General features: G+C 46.8%; 1 protein-coding gene across 1 annotated transcript in view; it reads left to right on the forward strand.

Moving 5' to 3' along the window:
* Positions 1-913: 913 nt before the first annotated feature.
* Positions 914-22,185, forward strand: part of SLC6A5 (solute carrier family 6 member 5) — a 67,399-nt gene continuing 46,127 nt past the window's right edge. The window contains exons 1-5 of the mRNA XM_007955926.2: positions 914-1,429; positions 4,042-4,180; positions 7,330-7,461; positions 7,823-7,996; positions 20,913-21,054. Coding sequence (XP_007954117.2) covers positions 917-1,429; positions 4,042-4,180; positions 7,330-7,461; positions 7,823-7,996; positions 20,913-21,054 — 1,100 coding nt within the window. The 5' untranslated portion in view covers positions 914-916. The remainder of the gene's footprint in view (positions 1,430-4,041; positions 4,181-7,329; positions 7,462-7,822; positions 7,997-20,912; positions 21,055-22,185) is intronic.

Genomic DNA, 22,185 nt, shown 5'->3' on the forward strand with positions numbered 1-22,185 from the left:
GAAGGAAAAACTGCCTCTGGCAGTTCTTTTCACTAGAACCTCATTTGGGAGAAAGTAAATGAAAATTAGGAGTGTTGAGTCCCAAGCAAGTGTATGGATGTGAAGGATATTAGTTAGACTCTTGTGACTAAGTTATGCCTGGAAAAAACACTTTCCACGTTCGTTCACATTTCTGGAAATCTGGAAGTGAATAGTAGGCTCTGTAAAACAACAAACTCGGTTACTACCTTGTATTTTAAGTCTGGTGATTATTGTTGTTATTGCTGTGGGCTTTTGAAAATTATTGTTGTAATTGTGGTTGTGATCTCTATCCCTGTCTTTGCTACCGGGCGGGCGGGGGTGGGTTTTGGAGCGCTAGAATTCGCACAACCGATTTGGCCTCCAGCGCTTGCAGGTGCCAGGGCATCAGCTTTGTGGCTGCAGCTTGTCTGTCGCTTATAAAAAAAAAAAAAAAAAAAAAAAAGGCAATGTGCATTGTTGAATGACAAAGGAAATGGGGCGGAAAATTAAAGAATTTTTCTACAATGGTGATGGGGACACGGGCATCCTACAGCCGTGATGTGAAATCCAAAGAGGGTAGAGACCGCATGGCTGTAGGTCTATTTCTGTCCTCCCCTTCTCCCCCAGGCCAACACACGTCTGTTTCCTTTTTTTTAGTTCACCCTCTATCAGAGGAGAATATTAGCTTCTTTATGTCATCTAGGTATTGAGAGACGGTAAAATTGAGAAATACTGGTTGCAGTATTTTATTGGGGAAAGAAAAGAAGGATTCCAATTTGCTCACCCAGATAGTGTATCTGGACCTGAGTTGTGAATATCTCCATATATAGATGCAGGTTTTTTCTAAAGCTGCCGTGACTTTATTTTTTGCACGAACTTGACGTTGTGTTTGCAGGATTGTGGTGTTCCCAAGGAAATGAATAAGCAACCAGCCAACAGCTTGGAGGAGGCGGCGGCACGGGGTCACCCGGATGGCCCGCGCGCTCCCAGGACGAGCCCAGAGCAGGAGCTACCCGCGGCTGCCGCGCCGCCGCCCCGTGTGCCCAGGTCCGCTTCCACCGGTGCCCAAACTTTCCAGTCCCGGGACGCGCGAGCCTGCGAGGCCGAGCGTCTGGGAATGGGGGCTTGCAAACTCAGTAGCCCGCGGGCTCCGGTGGCCTCTGCGGCTTTGAGGGACTTGAGCGAGGCTTCCGGCGCTCAGGCCGCCCCTCCGGCTGGGGGAGCCGGGCCTGGCAACGCGCTGCACTGTAAGATCTCGGCCCTGCGTGGCCCGGAGGGGGATGCGAACGTGAGTGTGGGCAAGGGTACCCTGGAGCGGAACAATACCCCGGCCGTGGGCTGGGTGAACATGAGCCGGAGCACCGTGGTGCTGGGCACGGATGGAATCACGTCCGTGCTGCCAGGCAGCGTGGCCAGCGCTGCTGCCCAGGTAAGCAGGGTGCGCGGGGCCCACGCCGCCTCCTGCTCTCCAGCCGCGTTCGAGGCGAGCCGGCCCGCGGCGGGTGCACGTGTGCTGTTGGGGAGATGGGTTGGCAGTGCCAGATGGTGGGAGGAAGCTTCGGGGCTTTGGAAGCTCGCACTGCGCTGAGGTCGCCAGTTTAGGGCTATGCCGAGTATGCAGAGGCTGCAGTGATCCTGCCAGAGGGGCCAGGACCTTAGGAACTGACGGCTAAGTGCCCCTTTAGAGACTCGGTGACACTGGGAATCTGAATGCAAACTCATTAAGCAGTAGAGGCAGATAGATCCTTTATACAGGCGCCACTCCCCTTCCTGCTAATGCCTCGGTCTTTAATTAATTAAAAAACAGAAAAACCCAGGGGGAACAATAGTTTACAGTCCTTTAGCCCTTTGCAGTGACAGTTACCAGTTATATGACAATTCATTGGATGAAAGATCGAATTACCGTGAGGCTAGTGAAGTTTAAGCTTCAGGACCCTGTCATTTGCATTGGCATTCCAAAGCCCTGTACCCGATTTTGTCATCATAATTTTCTATTATTTTTTCTTAAAGAGGCCTCCTTCAATTGTATAAGCTTCAGGTCCCACACACCTGGATCCATCCCTGTATTTACTCCTTTACCAGAGGCATGAAAAGCCCACAGAGCTAATCCCCATCCTGGGTTAGGGGTAAACTGACCATTCCTGATTCCAGCGACTGTTGGTATTCCTGGTGGTCCCCTCCCTTATATAAGCATTTGTCTTCTATTTTCCTCCACTCTTCCCTCTTCCTTCTCTGTTCTCCTTACCTCTTTGTTCTACCCACTCCCTTTTCCTTTGCCAGCCTCCTGCTACCTCTTACATGCTAGGCTTGTGTCCAGTGGTCAGAGCTTGGGCCAGGACACCCCCTTGGGTAGGATTCAGGGTTTGTCCTGCCTTCCTTCTGTCTAGAATCATCACTGTAGTGTTTATACACACACACACACACACACACACATTCTGCCACAGGCCCTGTAGCAGGAGTTCAGCTGTTAGAATAACTAGAAATAAGCACAAATTTAGGCTTTCCTGCTTGCCCTTGCTTTTGGGGTCCATGTCCAGAGCATTACTGTGTTTTTGGCCTCTGAGAGCATGTACCCAACAGCGTGACCCCAGGTGGAGGTGATTTTGCTTCACGTGCCTTGCTTAACCTCCGCACTGCGACAAAAGGAAGGAAAACTCCCACCCTTCTCAGCCTAGGAAGGATAGAAGGGCGGATTGAAGGGGCTGGAGGAGTTGCTTGGGGGGGGGGGTATAGGGTGGGTTTTAAAGGTCAGAGGCTTCCTCTGGCCCTTCGGTTTCTGCAGATGTACTTCCTATTTTCAGCCCTGAGCATCTTTCAGATTCTGGTCCTGTTCACCCACTCAGGCCCTCTTTCTCCATCCCCAAGTCAGCTTCCCCTCCTGGCAGCTGCTCCTTTATCCTACACGACCCACCCACCGGTAGGTCAGTGTGGGACATCTCAGGTTACGGATATGGGAGGTAGAGAATGACTAAAGAGGTAGAGCAGAAGCTGTGTGTGCAGTGGCGTGTATCCCTGAAAGCTTTGTGTAGTGTCCAGGTGTCCTGCATACTTCCAGAGTTCATTTGAGGTGACCTCACCCCTAGATCTTTCTGCTTCATAGTGAGGCATTCCAGAACCAGGTACTGCCCCAAGAAAGCAACCTCTTAGAGTGAGCTTGAAGTGAACCTCAAAGATTCATAGACTGTCAGAGCTGGAAAGGACCTCAGGAGACATTTATTCTAAACCTCTTATTTTACAGATGGGGATGCAGACTTAGACCAAGTGGCTTCCCTGGGGTTAGCCAGCTGGTTAGTAGTAAAGTTTAGATTGGAATCCAAGGTTGTAGATGTCCTGTCTCTTACCATACCCCTTTCTTTATCCCCTTTCTTTTTCATCCCTAAATTTCCCTCCTGCCATCTTCCTTGCCCCAGTGCTGGAGGGCACCCCCCTTAAATTAGCCGACCAGGCAAGTTCCACCGGTAAGGCACTGGCAGAGAAAGTGAGGCAGGGGCTCTGGCTTGCCCCAGGCATCGCAGCTATCTTTCTGATCTTGGCACAGACTCCAAAAGAAGAAAGGGCTGAGGAAGAGGTGCAGTGAGGGTTTTTTGAGGGGTGGGAAGAGTTGATTAGAGACCTGCTTGCTGGGGATTCTAGGCATGATATTGGGGGCCTGCTTGCCAAATGAACTCTTGGTGAGGGATTGGGGATGGAGGGGCCTGCTTGCAATCAACCTACCAGTTCAAGATTTGGGGAGAGCTGCTTGCTGGTGTACCCTGACTGCAGGATTTGGGAAACAGGACTTCAGGGTTGTTTAAGATGGACATTTAGTTCAGAATCGGGGTTCTGCTTGCTCTAAGAGCCTCAGTGCAGGGGTGAGGGGTGAGGACCCTGCTTGTAGATGCATCCTCTGTTCAGAATTTGGACCCTGCTTGCCGATGCATCCTCGGTGGAAAAGTGGGGGCTGCTTGTGGGAAGAACCCTTATCAGGGGGGAGGCACGGAATGGGGCCTGCTTGCAACAGCACCGAGGCTGTTATCCGACAATGTGCTTTTCCGCCCCCAGGAGGACGAGCAAGGGGATGAGAATAAGGCCCGAGGGAACTGGTCCAGCAAACTGGACTTCATCCTGTCCATGGTGGGGTATGCAGTGGGGCTGGGCAATGTCTGGAGGTTTCCCTACCTGGCCTTCCAGAACGGGGGAGGTATGGCTTTTCCGCTCTTTCCGCCTGCGGCGAGGTGGGGCGGGCACTCGCGGGTTGGGGGGACCCGGAGCCTGGGGGCGGGGGGGACAGGGAGGAAGGCTCAAGGCAGCCTCTTCACATTCCAGCCCCCATTCTTTGTAGGCAGCAATGCAAAGGGTGGGGGTAGGAGTCGGGGGCGGGCGGAGGGAGCGACCACAGTGATTGCACTATATTCCAGAGACTTCTACCTGGAGATGGGGTGCCCCACTGGCTCAGCTTCAGGGGCTGGATCCTGAGGCAAGTGGGCACTGACACAGGAAAGTTTAGAGTTCAGTTTAGCAGACAAGTTTTTAGGAAGCGGTCGTCCTCCGCGCACTTAAACAACTTTAGAGCGGGTAGCTGTGCAGTCCTGGAGTTACGGATTTTTTAAGATGATAACCCGGAAACCTGAGACCTTGGGACGGGGTCGTGGGGTCGAGCGGGGTGCAGAATGCAGGCGAGCCAGGAGGTGCGCCCGGGAGCTGCTGGCGTGGTGCTCTCGGAGGTCGCGGGCTGGGGTAGAAACCTCCCAGAAGCACCCATAGGCACACCTTCTTGGGTACAAGTAGCACATATTTTAACTCAAAGAAAATCGTTCAGCAAAAACGGTTTTCGTTTAATTCGCTTTAACTGGGTAGAAGAACCTGGTTTTGAAGGAAAACCGTTTCGGAGATGAGGAGGACGCCAATTAGGCACGCCTCAGAGGACCGGCCATCAGGATCCTAGCTGACGGAGTTCCCCGTTGTACCTCTTCGGTGCCTACCGAGGGGGACCCTACACATTCAAAGTCCTCTTTGCTTGCCCTTTTCGGGCAGCTTGTCCCAACGACTCGACGGCGTATAACAAGAACAAAAACAAGCCCCAACGTAAGCTAAACAAGCATAGCCACCCTGTAGGAATTTTCACGTGGAGACGCCGCCACACCTTCTCGACGGAACCAAGGGGACCCGAAACGCGCCCCCTCACCGATCGTGTCTGCGAGCTTAAGTGGTTAGGGCTTGTTTCCTGGGCCCACTCCAGGCGGAATCTGGTGCACAGGGATAAGCAAGCAGGTGTCCCACCAGCGAACCTCCCCTGCGTCATGGGGCTATTAAAACGGAAAAATATGTGACTGCCACCCTCCCCAATTCCGAATTATAATACGTTGACAAGTGCTTCTGAGGACCGTAGAGCAGAGCGTTTGCCATCAGGGGGGCCCCGGAGACAGAGTGTGCTGTGCTGGCGACTCTAGGCACCCCAGCTGCTGGGCGCTTCGCCTGGTTTCCATAGGGAGTCCCCAGAAACGAAGTGCAGGAAGTGGGCCAGAGGAGCTATGATGTGGCTTCCAGTGATTGCAGGGAAATCAGCTGCCCATCCTGGATTTCTGGGGTCGGTGGGGCCATGGAGGTAGTACTAGCAAGGGCATTTGGCCAGAGAAAGCGTTCCTGCTTTGCTCGCCTAGGATCTTCAAAGAGCGGAGCTGCAAGCTAGGCTAAGCGGTTCCGGTTTCCGGGACCCGGGTCACAGCCACGCGCTGGGAGGGGGAGGCAGTCCTTTTCCGCACTGCGGCTTTGGGGCCCCCGCAACCCACAGCGCGTAGCGCGAGGTGGAGAGCTCGCCGCCTTCTTTCCCAGGAGCAAAAGAGAACTGTTGCACAATCCGTCTTTCTCGAAAACGCTGCCAGGACAGGAAAATAGCAGGTTTTCTGCTTTTACTCCTCCTCCCTTTTGGAGAACCCGTGGGCAGCAAAGGTCCCTGGGCCCGGACAGGGAGTTGAGAGAAGGCTGAGCAGAAAGGGTGGGCTAGTCGAAAGATCACCGCAGTGCCTTGGGGGCTCTGACCTATTAACAGCGCTCGCTGGTCACACCCTCTTCAAAGGTATCAGTGTTACCCCGCCCCCTCCCAACCAACCTCCAAGAAGCCGGAAGGGAAGGAACTCTAGAGAGCCCTCAGCAAGTCTATGGAGGCCTACCAGGTACTACTGCACTAAGGCGGGGTTTTGCGGTGCGTGGTGGAGGGTGTGTGTGTGGGGGAAATAGAGAGCTGAATGATGAACTCATGTTGATTGCAGACAAGACATCCACATAAATACTGTCAAGTGATTAAAACCAAAAAAACCCACTGCATAAAGTGGATGCTACACCCATTGGATTTCCAAAGCAGTAAATCTTTATGGAAGTAGGTTGCCCGGTTTTCCTCCCACAGGGCAGTTGGTGGGTTTGAACAACCAGCCTTCTGGTTAGCAGTCAGATGCCTTAGGCACTGTGCTACCAGAGCTCCTTGCTAAGTCATTGTTGTTGTTGTTATGTGTCGTTGAGTCAGACCCGACTCATAGCGACCCCTCCTTGGGTTTCCGAGGCAGTATCATTATGGAAGTAGATTGCCCCATCTTCCTCTCGAGGAGTGGTTGGTGGGTTTAAACCACCAGCCTTCTGGTTAGCAGTCCAGTGCCTTAGGCACTACACTACCAGAGCTCCCTGTTAAGTGATTTGTGCTTGGGAAAAGGTGCAGAGAAGTTTGGTGGGTGGGCAGAAGGGAGACGTGGAGGAGAAAGCATTTGAACTGACCTTGAAGGATGAGAGAGACTATCACATAAGAAGGAAGTTGAGAGTGCGAAGGCGGTGGTGATGGGCAAGGGATGAGTTTTGGGGGGTCTGTCTGGCAGAGCAGGCCAAACCTGGTTGGCCAAAGGTGTTCAGATAACTTGGAGTCCAGCTTAGCAGATTTTAGGTCGTTAGAGGACTAGGTTCTGATGAGATTGCACCAAATCTGACTCAAAGGTATCAAGTAGTTGAGTTTTGAAAGGGCTTGATTTTGGGAAATTGAAGTACCATTTTAAAAAACAAAACAAACACTCAGAAAACAAACACCCAACTACCATATAACCCTAGTACCTGTGGGAAATTAAAACAAGGAGTGTACTTGCATGGGTACCTTTACACGTGGTGGAGGAGGGCTCTTAAACATCTGTAGTCACCTGATGTTGAGCTGGAATATCAGAAGCTTCTTCAAAAAAGAAGTTAAATTATCCCTGTAATTTCAATGACATTGAAAGCGAGCCCAGACCCCAGCCCAGAGGACTGTGCCCCAAGATGGGCCAGAGCCTAGCCTTCAATTCCTAGGCCTCTCATGTCCCACTCTTTCTTTCCAAGGTGCTTTCCTCATCCCCTACCTGATGATGCTGGCCCTGGCTGGGCTGCCCATCTTCTTCCTAGAGGTATCACTAGGCCAGTTTGCCAGCCAGGGGCCAGTGTCTGTGTGGAAGGCCATTCCAGCTCTCCAAGGTGAGTCCACTCTGCCTCTCAGTTCCCTCAGGCCTTACCCTGCCCAGTCTGTCACTACACAGCTCTGCCACAAGGAGGGAGACTTGCTTTTGTGATCAATAGAACTCACTCCTCCTTTCTTCTGTTCGATTGACTCCACTCTGCCTTCCCCTCCCCAGAATGGCCCAGGACTACCCTTTGCCTTGTTCAGTTACTAGCTGAATGCCTCAATGTCCCCAGTAGATAGAGAGTCCATTCCACTATAAGCAGATCCATTTGTAAAAGAGAATGAAGACCTGGGTTTCCCATCCCCTTTTGCTCAACTGAAAGAATGTCATAGGCTTTGGGATGTAGTAAATCTCTGGAATCTTTGCTTCCACAGGCTGTGGCATCGCAATGCTGATCATCTCTGTCCTAATAGCCATATACTACAATGTGATTATTTGCTACACACTTTTCTACCTGTTTGCCTCCTTTGTGTCTGTGCTGCCCTGGGGCTCCTGTAACAACCCTTGGAACACACCAGAATGCAAAGACAAAACAAAACTTTTACTAGGTAAGTTTGAGTATACCTGATTTAGGGGTCTGTGGGAGGGTGTTCTGAACTATTTGTTCTTTCATGAAACAATGATTAATTGAACATATCCATTACAGGCTCTATGATAGCACCTGGCGGCAAGGAGGTTAAAACAACCAATCAAACACACTTAGTTCTCACATTTAAAGAACTCATGGCCTAGAGCAGGGATGAATATCTGGGAAGTTTGGTAAAAATGCACATTCACAGGCCCCCCTGCTAATCTGGTATTAGATCTGGGTGGGGCTGGAAAATCTGTATTTTAACAAGACCCTCTGACATCTTACTACTGAAAGTGTGTTCCTTAGAGCAGCAACAGCTTCACCTGGAAGCTGGTTAGAAACGCAGAGGCCCTCCCCTGGCCTTCCTGAACTAGGTTTCAAATCCCCGGGGCTTTATGTGCATGCTACAACTAAAAAGCTCTAGATTCTAGCCCGGTCCCCCTGGGTAGGAAAAAAAAAAAAGACAAAAACCAAACTCATTGCCGTCGAGTTGGATCCGACTCATAGTGACTCCTCCTTGGATTTCTGAGGCAGTATCACTACAGAAGTAGATTGCCCAGTCTTCCTTCCGAGGAGTGGCTGGTGGGTTTGAACCTCCAGCCTTCTGGTTAGCAGTCAAATGCCTTAGATACTTCCAGATCTGAAATCCACTGGTACTTGAGGACTTGGGGGTCGGATGGGATGAGGCTGTCTGCTTGCTTACCTATTGAGGGCAGATATGTCACGAAGGCTTTCCTGTCTGTAATCCATCTCTACCACTAACTGTGCATGTATCAAGATCTAGATCTAGTAACTTCTCTCTCAGCCTTCCTCATCTGAAAAATGGAGATAATAATACTATTCTTTCCCTACCTCATGGAGTTGCTGTAAGGAGAAAATGAAATGAGGGACGTGATAAACCAAAACCCACTGCATTAGGGTCGGTTCTGACTCATAGCAACCCCCATTGGGTTTCCAATGCAGTAAATCTTTATGGAAGTAGACTGTCCATCCCATCATCCCTTAGTGGAGCAGCTGGTGGATTTGAACCTCCAACCTTCTGGTTAGCAATCAAATGCCTTAGGCACTGCACCACCAGAACTCCTTGAAGGATATGATAGCAATTGGTAAAGTATGATATTGTACAAATAGAAGGTACATAAAGAGCCCTCATGGCCCAGTGGTTGAGTACTCAGCTGCTAACCAAAGGATTGGCAGTTCGAACCCACTAGCTGCTCGATGGGAAAAAGATGTGGCAGTCTGCTTCTGTAAAGATTTACAGCCTTGGAAACCCTATGGGGCAGTTCTACATCGGGTCACTGGGAGTCATATCAACTCAATGGCAACAAGTTTTTAAAAGGGGCTAGTAATAGTCATCTTTGAAGGCTCTGATCAATTTTATGGGAACCTGGTAGTGTAGTGCCTAAGGCATTTTGACTGCTAACTTAGAAGGGTGGTGGTGCAAACCCACCAGCCACTCCTCAGAAGGAGGGTTGGGCAATCTACTTTAGTGATACTGCCTTGGAAACCCAAGGAAGGGTCACTATGAGTCGGATCCAATTCTATGGGCAGTGAGTTGTTGAAGTTTTTTTTTTTTTTTTTTTTTTTAAGGTGATAGTTTCTGCTTTGTCCACAGATCTGTTATCATCCTTAATCTGAGTCCGTACTGAGAGCAGCATCTTGTGATCTCCATATGATTGGCTCCTAGTGTTGGCCTCTAAAGCCAGCTCTTTCCCCTGCAGTCTGCAGAGCTAGCATATTATTTGATCCTTTGAGTGTGTTAGGAGGCAAAGGTGAATTCTTCCCTCCCGTAACCCCAGAAGATATTCACATACCTAGAGATAGTAACTCATACTTGAGTATTTTTAAACACACAGGTATGCATGTATGTACACCATGTCCAGCCTCCACTGAGAGAGGCTATGGACAGACAGAAAGAGAACTTTAGTTCTCCAGTTTTAACTAGGTTCTCAACCTTGGCTACGGGACCTTGGAATCACCTGGGAGAACTAACAAATCAAAACATCACTCAGGGCCCATGCCAGACCAATTAAATCAGAATCTCTGGGGATGGACCCTAGGCAACTGTAGGTTCTAAAGTTCCCTAGGTGCAACTCAAGGATGAGAACCTCTGGGCTGGAGTTTGCCTTTAATTAGGCTGCTTTTAACCATCCTTGGAATGGCGTGCACCATCTTTTCAGCCTTGCGTTAGCTGTTGGGCTTGGTGGTCAGCTCTGCAGAGCTGCTGTCTAGGAAAATACCACTCGGTAACTGTTTCCAGATTCATAATCAGCTGTTGGAATGGCTTCCTGAGGGGGGTTGCTGCATTAGGCAAAGTGCGCTTTCCAGAGTGTGGGCTCTGGTATAGAGGTAGAGGATTTCTAGCAGCCAAGGTTGAGAACCACTGCTCTGACCTAAGAAACCATCAACACTGAGATTGTTAAGATGAGGACACTAAGGCCCAGAGAAACTAAGGGACACTTAGTTAGACCACTCATTCACCACACACCTAGGGACCTGGACAGATTTCCCCACCACTCCCCCCTTATGAGCTCTTCCAGGTGCACATCCTGCCATCCTGGAGCCCTTTTTGTCCTTTTCATATTGTGCCTGGGAGAGAGGTTACATTCCAAGGGACTGCCTGCTGAAGGGGGCTGTTGCCTTGATTCAGCCTCCATAAGATGTTTCCCGAGGGCCTCAACTACCTGGGTCCTGGTAGTCAGTGGCCCAGTAGCTGTCCTTATCTGGAGGGATGGTGGTTCAGAAATGCCGTACTCACCTCTTCACAATATCCATTAATATTTGTGCAGCACTTTAACATTTAATAATAACTAGCATTACTTGCTACATACCAAGCATCATATTAAACCCTTTTACATGTGTTACTAATGTTAAGATACAAAAAGTCTACATGTGGGTTCTGTTATTACTTCCATGTTACAGATGAGAAAACAAGGCTTAAGACCATAGAGTTAGCTGTGTGGTAGACTCTGAGATTTGAACTCAAGTTTTCCTGTCTCCCAAGGCAATGGTTCTAACCACCAAGCTAAATGCTTCTCAATTTACAAAGCAGATTCATGAATGCTATGTCCTGTGAGTTCCAAAGGGCATGGCCCCTACTTTTCAGGTTATGAAGTGGACTTTGAGGCTCGGAGAGAGGACGGACAGACTGTAAGTCCCCAGGAAGAACAGCACTGGGATTTTGGTTTCATGGCCCCTGATTGGGTGCTGTGTCCAGTGTTCTTGAAGAGTCCTTGGTCCAGCAGGTTTAAGTCTACCAGTCCTGGCAGAGTGTCATCAGTCTAGGTGCTCCTAACTGATATTTGTGGTGAAGGTTCTATTAGGTAAAAAGAAAGCTGGTCTGAACAGTCGTTTAACTTAATAATTCCATTTCCTTGAATCTATCTTTAGGGGAAATCAGAGATGTAGGTAAAAACTATACAAGATTGTTCATTGCAGGCATATTTACAATATTGAGAAGTGTTACAAACAATTAAATGTGTGATAAAATGCAAATAATCATTGAATCATTCCATGGATCAAATCCATTATGGTGCCTCCATATGATGAAGTATTCTACAACCATTAAAAGTGAATATTCGTATATAGTGAGCTCAAATGGCATGACTTTATCTTACACAAAATAAAGAGATACAGATTCTGAAAAATAAATATTCATTAAAAACCCTCTCCATATTATGTTACATGTAAAAAGATGGATGTAGATTTCTAGTACAATTTTATCTTTATTAAGAATATGTATATGGATAAAAAAACGTGTAGGAAAGTAATACACAAAATGTTAATACATTTTGGGCCATTTTCTGTTCTTTATTTTCTACATCTTCTATTATGGACATTTATTTATTTCATACCAAACCCAACCCAGCCCATGGCCACTGAGTCGATTCCTACGCATAGCAATACTATAGGACAGAGTAGAACTGCTCCATAGGGTTTCCAAGGCTGTAAATCTTTACAGAAGCAGACTGCCTCATCTTCTACCTCTGGAGCAGCTGGTGGGTTTGCACAGCCAACCAAATACTTTAAGCACTACACCACCAGAGCTTCTATTTATTTTATAGTCAGAGAAAAAAACTGTAAACCAAACCAGTTACTAACAAGTCAATTCTGACTCGTGGTGACGAACACGTCGATGCTGACTCGTGGTGACGAACAAGTTGATTCTGACTCATGGTGACCAACCCCACATAAGGTTTTCAATGGCCAGTAATTTGGAAGTAGATCACCAGGCCTTTCTTCTGAGGCACACTGAACCTCCAACTTTTCGGTTAGCAGCCAACCATGTTAACTGTTCATACCACTCCGGGATATATATGTGTGTGTTGGCATGGATGTGTGTATGCATGCATACATACACATATGTTGTTAATAGGCTGTTTTTAGATTCCATCTAGTCAGTTCCAGCTCATAGTGACCCTGTGTGCAATGCCAGTCCTGCACTATCCCTGTAATCTTTGCTCTGCTGGGCCCCTTGTTGCAGCCACTGTGTCAATCCATCTCGTTGAAGGTCTTCCTATTTTACGCTGACCCTCTAGTTTGCCAAGCATTTATTGAAATTCATATATTCAGTAACAGCATACAAATAAGCAGATTTTAAAGCATCATAAACTGCAAATCATTTCTGAAAACATACACCAGGAGACAGCTCTTCTCATTGAATATCAAACTTTGATTCCAACCCTTCTGTACGTAGTGCAGGCAGCACTCAGAGGCTAGGTAGTCACCATGACACCAGCGCTGCTGCTTTCTGAGGTGACATCACATTAGAAAAGCTATGGTGGATTGTGGCATATTAAAAGCAGATGAATGTGAATATCTCTTTTAAGTCATTGATTTCACTCTGTTTCATCCAGGTCCACCATCCTGTGTGGCATGCTGGGTAGCTGGGCTCTGAGGTGTTCTGCCTCCTCCCAGGAGCTTCTCTGCTGTTGAGGAGCTCCATGTAACACTGTATAACATGCACACACACACACACAAAACCACAACATATATATACATACATACATATATGTGTGGCAGTGGCCTGGCTGTGCTTTCCAGCTGCCATAGCCTTTGCTTCATTATCTCATGTCCTCTCCCATGCTGTACACACGGTCCCTCCAATTCATCATTTCTTCTCTGTGCCTTTTCTAGTTGGTCATATGCATACCTTTTTTTCTGGACTGGACTGAGCTATTTCAGATCTGCTTTCTTGAGAGATTTGTTCCAGTTTCTTGGCTAATGGATAGCATTCTTCCTTTAACTTTGTCAAACATGTATTCTGGGAGGTTAGCAGTGAATACTGTTCATTCTCAGTTTTGTCATGCTGTGTCTCCATTTTCGGTATCTTCTGTGTCAGCTCCTGCTCTCTTTGCTGGGCCTGCAGGGCTTGGGCCTTTGCTTTGTGACTACACCTGCTGGACGCTATCTTTCTGCAGCTTAGTGAGGTGCAGTTGGTTCTCGGATTGTCCTAGCAGTACTGTCAGTTTCAGGCACTCCTCCCTGGTCCTGGTTCCCTTCTACTGCTCCTGTTCCCAATGCTGCTTGCTTTTACTCAGTTCTAATCTCAAGTTAAGGAACTCTGGTGGCATTGTGGTTAAAGCCTTCAGATACTAATAGGAAGGTCTGCAGTTCAAACCCATCAGCCACTATGCTGGAGAAGGATGGGGCAATCTGCTCCCTTAAAGATTTACAGCCTTGGAAACCCTATGGAGCACTTCTCCTCTTTCCTAGAGGGTCACTGTGAGTCCATGTGATGACAATGGGTTGGGTTTTTAATCTCAATTTTTCTAGTTCCTGATCTTTAATTTCAGGATCCCGTTTCGTTTTAGTTCTGTACTCTGTGATCTTTTCTGCCTCAGCCTTCTCCATTTTGGTTTTACTCAACTGCACATTTCTCCACACACCTTTGTGGCATCCTCTTCCCTAGAAGTGAGCTGGTTTTGAATTTCCTCTAGTTGATTAATAGCTGCAATCTTCTCTCTTACATCCTTTTCCACCTGGGCTTCCACTTGGCAGTATTCTGAGACAGTCTTCACTTTGCTGCCACGTCCTCCCTTTCTTTTGTCATTTCTTTTTTCATCATTTCTTCCTCAAAGGTCCTTTTCTCTTGCTGAGATGAAAATTCTTTTGATGCAGGGACTTTTTCAAGTTGCTTTGGCTGCCACCCCAACTCATTCTTCAACTGCTTCCACTGAGTCAGAGCCTTGGTATTTTCAAAATTGGCTTCTTCAGTCACTGGCATAGTTTGTTTCACCTGGTCATAAGCACTTGCTTCTCTTTGCTGTACACCTGTCAAGCTTATCCTTATGAAAACGAGTGCATATACATACATATAGCAGATGTGGTAGAGTTGACTCTGACTCATAGTGACCTTATAGGACAGAGTAGAACTGACCCATAGGGTTTCCAAGGCTTTAATCTTTATGGAAACAGACTACCTAATCTACTATAATCTTATGAAAGCAAGGTGGTTGGTGGGTTCAAACTGCTGACCTGTGGATTAACAGCTGAGTGTTTTAACCACTGCACCACCAAGATTCCTCCATATAACACCGTATAACATGCACACACACACAACCACAACATATATATACATGCATACATATGTATATGTGTGTGTATATATACATACATACATATATATATATATATGTATTTTTTTCCCTTAAGCAAGTTATCATGTTGACATAATTAGGCATGTGGGTGGAGGTACAAGAGGCAGAGAAGATCCTGCCCCTGGCCTTGCATAATTTCCAGTTTGGCTTAAGACTCAGGAAACATGAAAGGGAGAACAAAGACATTACAAAGCTGTTCTGGTTACCTAGTACCGCTCTGACAAGAATATACCACGAATGGGATTGCTTAAACAAACAGGAGTTTACAGTTCGGGAGGCCAGAAGTCCAAGTTCAAAGTGCCAGGCTCTAGGGGCTGTGTGAAAGCCCCTCAACCTTGGACTTCAGCTCTGCCTCTTGTTCCCAGCCCACTGAAGCTAGAGGCATCTCGTCACTCAGGCAGCTACTAGCTGCTGAGACTAACAGGTCCAAGGTCAACAAATAAAATGGCATAGTCCCGATGTTACCAAACCACACGGCAGGCCAGTAACTCAAGTCCATTATAAGTCCCAAGTTGGCAGAGCATGGCACAATGACATGGCTACATGCAGGGTTCAAGTGTACCATAAGCTAGAGACTATTCCCAAAGCTGCTTCTTGCATATGGGAAGCAGAGTACATCTCTAAACAGCTACTCAGCTGCTTGTGGTAGGTCCCCCATGGAGCTGATTGCCATTCTCATCATGGAGAATAACTACCACCAGCTGCCCAGCCACTCAGCCAGGCTCAGCCAGGTTGACACACAAACATAACCACCACAAAAGCTAAGCTCTTATTTGATTGGTACAAACTGCACAAACAATGAAGCTCTGAGAGGAGAAATGATGGACATTTTCCACTGATTATTCCCTGGAAAGATATGGACAGGCTGGGCAGATCTTATCTCGTTCTTAAACCAAAAAAACCAAACTCACTGCTGTCGAGTCAAATCTGACTCATAGCAACCCTTGTTGGGTTTCCGAGGCAGTATCTCTATGGAAGCAGATTGCCCGATCTTTCTTCCAAGGAGTGGCTGGTGAGTTTGAACCACCAGCCTTCTGGTTAGCAGTCACATGCCTTAAGCACTATGCCACCAGAGCTCCCTATCTCATTCTTAGCCAGTGCTTAATTTGTTGTTGTTGTTTATTTCTTAAAAAACAAGATATCAGTCCTCACTCTTCTTTGCACAGACCTCCAGCTTTCTTCTGTTTTCTGTATACCAGTGTGTTCAGTTATGTCTTATGTGGAAGTATTGGTCCTTTGGGTCTTAGAGAAGATGCTGCTAACCCACCTTGCAGCTACACAGGTGGGCTGATAGCCCCACTGCTCTGCTGCACAAGTTGGAGTCCAGGCAGTGGGTGTCCCCAGCCTCTCTCCCAGATGGACATTTTGAAAAAGACTTAGTTAGGAAAAGGAAAAACTCCTTCCCCAGCACAGTGCTGTGCACATGGCCTTCCGTGTTCACCCTCTGCTTCACAGCCTCCTGACCACCCACATCCAACACAGCCAGGCAAAGGGACTGTTACCAGGAGAAGGGATAAATCGCCACCCATTGTGATCTTTAGTCACGGTGAGTGGATTTGTCCAATGCCCCCTCAGCACTTCTAGTGACAAAAACGAAGCTCTACATAAACATTGATGTGCCAGCGCCTCCTTCCTGTTGCAGCTCCCAGAAGGACGCCCTGGCTCTGCCGGGGTAGATTTCTAAGGTGCAGGTTGTGAGATGATAGATTGTCTTCCTTAGGGTGACCTGGGCCTTCAGGTATCCGTTATGGAGAACGACTAATTTGTACCCTGCCAAGTGAGACCAGTAACTGTTTTGTGACAATAGAAGTAGCTGGGCCACTTACAATGGAAACAACATAAATACTATTTCCATTTCTGGCCTGGCTTAATTTTCATTAGAACTTTAATTAAATGTTTCCATTTCTCTCTGGTCTTTCACATGCTCTCATTTATTAATAATTGCCCAAGTAAAGAGAATCCCATTCCAACAGCTTCCAATTCAGCATGATCATTATCACTGTTCTTTGTTCAGCATTTCTAGGCCTCCTGGCGCTTTCTGATGAGAAGGCCCTGTCTTTCCTTCCGTTGAGAGTGGATGGTGCTCTGCTCTGGGAAGCATGCTTCTGCCACCCAGTGGTGGGCGGGGATATTGCAGGAGGCTTGAAGCTGCAAGGAGCGAACGTGTTAAGTGTGAGCCCTTGCGGCAGTGCTGCAGGAACGGTGACCTTGTGCTGCTGCAGCGACTGGTGATCCAGACAGCCAGAGAGGCTCCCTAGGAAGGACACCCGCGTAGTTCACAGTAGCAATTTTGGAAACAAGTGATTTGACATTTGCCTGTGCGTTAGGGATCTCTTTAGTCTTAGGAGATGGTCGTGGTTTTTGGCAGGAGGGTGAGGAATAATTCCTGTGCTTATTTACAGGAGTAGGATATGAATGGTGCTTTAATTGTTTCCATTCAGGCCACTGCTGGGGAAACCAATGCTTCCTCAGTAAACATTTGAAAGTTATTAGAATCACCCTGAGACTCCCTGTTATTTGATTAGTGAATAGGAAGGTACATCAAGGACTCTAAAGCACTGATTCTCAGACCGAAACACCAAGCCAGTTACCGTATAGTCCCTTCTGAATCATGGCCACTCCCTGTGTGTCAGAGCAGAACTGTGCTATGTAGCGTCTTTGAGTCTTTGCTGTAAAGGATCTGGATAGTATAGCTGTCTAGTCCACCATCTTGGATCTTTCCCTCCATAGCATTTTCAACCCAAGGGCATTTTGCAGGGGATATTTGACAATGTCTGGAGACATTTCTGGTTGTCACAACTGGGGGATGGATACTTCTGGCATCCATTTAGATGATGGATGCTGCTTTTAATATCCTGCAGTGCAAGGGATAGCCCCCACAAGAATGATCTGGTCTATTACAGTTGCACTGCTGTTGGAAAGTCATGGTCTAAAGGACTCACCAGAGGGAAGGGATTTTTACTGTTGTTTTAATCTTTATTCAGTATTTTGGGATATTTTGGGAGTAGATAAAGTATGGCTAGCAAGCAGGCTTGTGGAAAATGATGTCGAGGACTAGAGATGCCCATCCTGTAGAAAGTATAACAGTGATGATTGAGTTAGGGCTAAAATGTGTTAGCAACTGTGTCTCAGGCATTGTGAGACATTTTTTCATTCATGACTTCATTTGATTAATTTCATTCTCTCAAATCTGTGAACTAGATACAACTATTAGCAGAAAATGGAAGCTTAAGGCAGACAAAGCAAGTCATCCAGGCTCTCAGGGCTAGTTCAGCTCCTGAACCCATAGTCTCACCCATTTTGCTATTCCACAGAGGGCATCATATGTGGAGAGTCCCTGTGCTGGATTTAGACTGTAGGTGTTTTTTGTTTGGCCTATGGTATTTACGGGAGCTCTGGTAGCATAGTGCCTAAGGCACTTGACTGCTAACCAGAAGGCTGGCGGTTCAAACCCACCAGCCACTCCTCGGAAGGAAGGTTGGGCATCCTACTTCCGTAGTGATACTGCCTTGGAAACCCAAGGAGGGGTCGCTATGAGTCGGGGCTGACTCGACGACAAATAACAACAACAACAACAACAATGGTATTTACAAAAGTTTTTAGTTTGTTTCCAACATTTAAAAAAAAAAAATTCATGTAAATATCCAGATTTTCTGCATCTTTTCTCAGAATATCTGAAAAAACACAACACTGACTGGCTGGAGTACTTTGTAGTTTGCCACAGTCCCCACTGCTCCTTATTACCTCTACTTTATACTTCCCTCATTTGTGTCACTGACCTGGACTCTGTAGAGGCTTGAGTTTATGATTCTTTCTCTTCTGCTTCAGAATGGAGTCATTAAGAGCATGGACTCCAAAGAGAGACTGCCTGTTTATATCCTGGCTCTGATGTGTGCCCTGGGCAAGCAACTGTACTCTGTACCTCAGTTTCTTTATCTGTAACACAGAGATAGTAAGAGTATCTACTTCTTAGTGTTGCTGTGAGGCTTAAATTAGTTAATGCACATGATGCACTTAAAACAGTGCATGTGATACGATGTTGTTGTTATTGTTATGTGCCATCGAGTCGGACCCGACTCATAGTCACCCCTCCTTGGGTTTCTGAGGCAGTATCACTACGGAAGTAGATTGCCCAACCTTCCTTCCGAGGAGTCACTGGTGGGTTTGAACTGCCAGCCTTCTGGTTAGCAGTCAAGTGCCTTAGGTACTACGCTACCAGAGCTCCCATGTGACATGATAAGCACCCTATATATGTTAGTTGTTATTTCTATTATTACTGTTCATTGCTTTATAAAAATAGAGTAAAACCTGTGAAAGCCAGAACCTGTGTAAGGTGGAAACCTGTCAGAGAAGGAAAACTTAAATATACTATTTTCCTCTAATAGAGAGCAATAGAAAAGTGGTAAGATTGCAGAAGACTTGTGAGACCTGGAAAAACAAGGCAGTCTTGTTACGTTCCAGCTCTCACAGGTTTCACTGTAGAATCTTTTGGTACTGGCCCTGGAGGTCTCTTTATTTAAAATACCTGCCAAGTGATAGTATTTGTAAAGCTGTCTACCCACCCATTGCCGTTGAATGGATTTTGACTCGTAGTGACCTTATAGTACAGAGGATTGCCCCATAGTGTTTCCAAGGTTGTAATCTTTATGGGAGCCAGCTGCCACATCTTCTACAGATGAGTGAGTTCAAACAGCTGGCCTTTCGGTTAGCAGCCAAGTTCTTAACCACTGCACTATCAGGACTCCTTGTAAAGCTGTCAGAGAGGCATTATAAAATGATCAGAAAGACTATAGCTTCTTCCTATTTAACAATAAGTTTATAAGGGTTCATGAGATAGTAATTGTCCATTATAGTGCCTGACATACTAAGACTAATGGTTAATTCCCCCTCTCCACCCCAGCCTAGCTCAGCCCTTCTCACACTTGGCATAGTTGACATTTTGGATTGGAAACTTCTTTGTTGTGGGGGCCTATTTTGTGCATTGTAGGATGTTTAGCAGCATTCCTGGCCTCTATTCAACTAGATGCCAGAAGCACCCCCTCTCCCAGTTGTGACAACAGTATATGCTTCCAGACATTGCCAAATGTCCCCTGGGGGGAATAGTCACCCCTAGTTGGGGTGAGTATCTAACTGCTGTGTTAGATGCCATGTCAGGCTCATGAGCACACAGCATGGCCTCTGCCTCCACTAACCCATATGAGCATAGAAAGCAGAAAGACAAGGTATCTTAGAGCACTCACTATATATAGACCCTGGTGCCAGGCAGTGGGTTCAGGGTGAACTTATCAGTCAGCCTTCTATGGCAGTAGCCCTTCAAAAGCTTTGCTTATCTCTGACTCACTTAATCTCTCTCAGTCATTTGTTGTCTGTAGTGATTAGGAGCACAACTCTGGCATCTTAAGGATATATATTTGAGTCCTGATTCTGTTCCACATTAGCTGTGTGACTTTGGCAGAATTACTTAACCTCTCTCAGCCTGTTTCTTCATTTTAAAAATAGAAGTAATAGCACCTGCAGCACAGGGCTGTTGTGAGGATTAAATGAGATGATGCGTGTGAAGTACTTAGCACAGTGCTCACAGCCACAGAGGGAGCGTTTGAGAAGTGAGAACCCTGCTGTGGTGTTGTGATGAATAAAACATAATTCTGTGGTTCAGCTCTATATAGCTTTGCTTAGTCAATTCTTTCCCAGAATTACTCTCCAATATCTTGGCTTTTTTTCTTCTTTTCCCCAAACACATTATTTAAGCTTACCAATGCATTTACATAGATAATGAAGAGCTAACTGCAGGTCATTACTGTTTGGTGTGTGGATGGCATCCTGAGTCCTTGGGTGATGCATATGGTTAACGTGGCCAGCTGCTAATCAAAACCTTGATTTGAGTCCACCCAGAGGTACATCAGAAGAAAGTCCTGGCAATCTGCTTCCAGACAATCAGGCACTGGAAACCCTGTGGAACCCAATCTCCTGTGACACACATGGAGTCACTGTGAGTCAGAGGTGACTCGACAGCAGCTGGTAGGCTGGTTCCATTGAATTCAAGCCAAACAAGGAATGTCTAAATAAAACCAGATTGAAGAGACGCCAGGCCGTGGGAAACCACGCAAGGCTTTGGAAAGAAGAGGTGGAAATCCATGGCAGTACGGGCAGCATTTCCAGCCTTGTCTCTGAGCTGACATGCTTTAAGGGGGTAGAACCATCTTTGTGGCTCTTGTCTTCTAAATTGCTAGAGAGACATGTGCATATTTTCTGTATTGATTTTACTGTATTTCCATCCCCTCCTCTCCTCAACAGATTCCTGTGTCATAAGCGACCACCCCAAAATACAGATCAAGAACTCAACTTTCTGCATGACTGCCTACCCCAACTTGACATTGGTTAACTTCACCAGCCAGGCTAATAAGACGTTTGTCAGTGGGAGTGAAGAGTACTTCAAGTAAGAGGCTTTTGTTTTTGTTTTTACTTCTTAGGAGAAACCTGGTGAATTAATGACCATCCAGTTTGCAGACCAGGGAGATGGGTTGCCTCTCTCTGACCCTCTCCACCAACCTGAGCAATCAGGAGGAAGATTTTTTTCCCCTCAATTGCCATTAATTCCTATTCCATGGTTGAACAGGAGGGAGAGTTAGGCTGAATGATAAAATAATCCTTTTGAAGATGACTGCCATACTTCCCCTGTACAACCTGGGAATGTAATCAGTGTCAATGAATTATGCCTGTAGAAACTGTTGAATTGGTGTATGTTCTGCTATGTATATTTTCAACAACAAGAAAAAGTCAAATACATTATTTCTTTTTTTAAAAAAGATATCTGCCATAGAGTTGGGAGGGGTTAGGTCTTGAATTTACACCAAGTACTGAGAAACTGAGTCTGACATGATGGTCAGATGAAATATGCCCCCACAATCCTGGTTGTTAGATGAAGTGAAAGGATTTATAAGGTGAAATGATTTATAAAGCTGCTTTTCCTGGTCTTTACTAACCCTCTGGGACCAGTCTTAGTTTCCAATAGGAAATAGCCTCAAGGAGTTTCCTGGGTCTCATTCTAGGTTCCTTATTCAAGTACAGAGTCTTTCAGAAGGGCAAGGTGCTATGGATTTGTCGATGAAGTGATTTACTTAATTGGGAGTAGATGGGGGTGGGAAGATCCTTTTCATTGCTTGAGGAATATGGTCCCCAAAGTATTGCCTTGGAGCCCAGTTTGAGTTCATCTTGGTTAGTCCTACTCCACTCTTTAGCCTAATTGCTTCAGGGTTTGAGACTGTGTCTCCTGCTGCAGGCCTTGGGCATCCCTACAAAACAGCCTCTGTGGCTAGCTGGCTAGAGAAGAGTGCGCCCATCTAGACCAGAGTGATGCTACTGCCTTCCTGTCTGGCAGCAGGTCAGAACTTTCTGGCCTGTCCTTTTACTGTCCTGCAAAGTCTGGATTCTGGCTTGCCCTTTGTTCAGGTTCACGAGGTCATTGGAATCATAGAAAAACTGGAACTTACAAGCTCAGCAGTTCCGTACACGATACATGGCTAGATTATTGCACAGTTGAACAGATTGCCTGAATCTGTTCTCAGGC

The sequence above is a fragment of the Orycteropus afer genome, unplaced genomic scaffold, assembly GCF_000298275.1.
Source record: "Orycteropus afer afer isolate SDZICR_OR568_19922 unplaced genomic scaffold, OryAfe1.0 scaffold00014, whole genome shotgun sequence".
NCBI lineage: Eukaryota > Metazoa > Chordata > Mammalia > Tubulidentata > Orycteropodidae > Orycteropus > Orycteropus afer.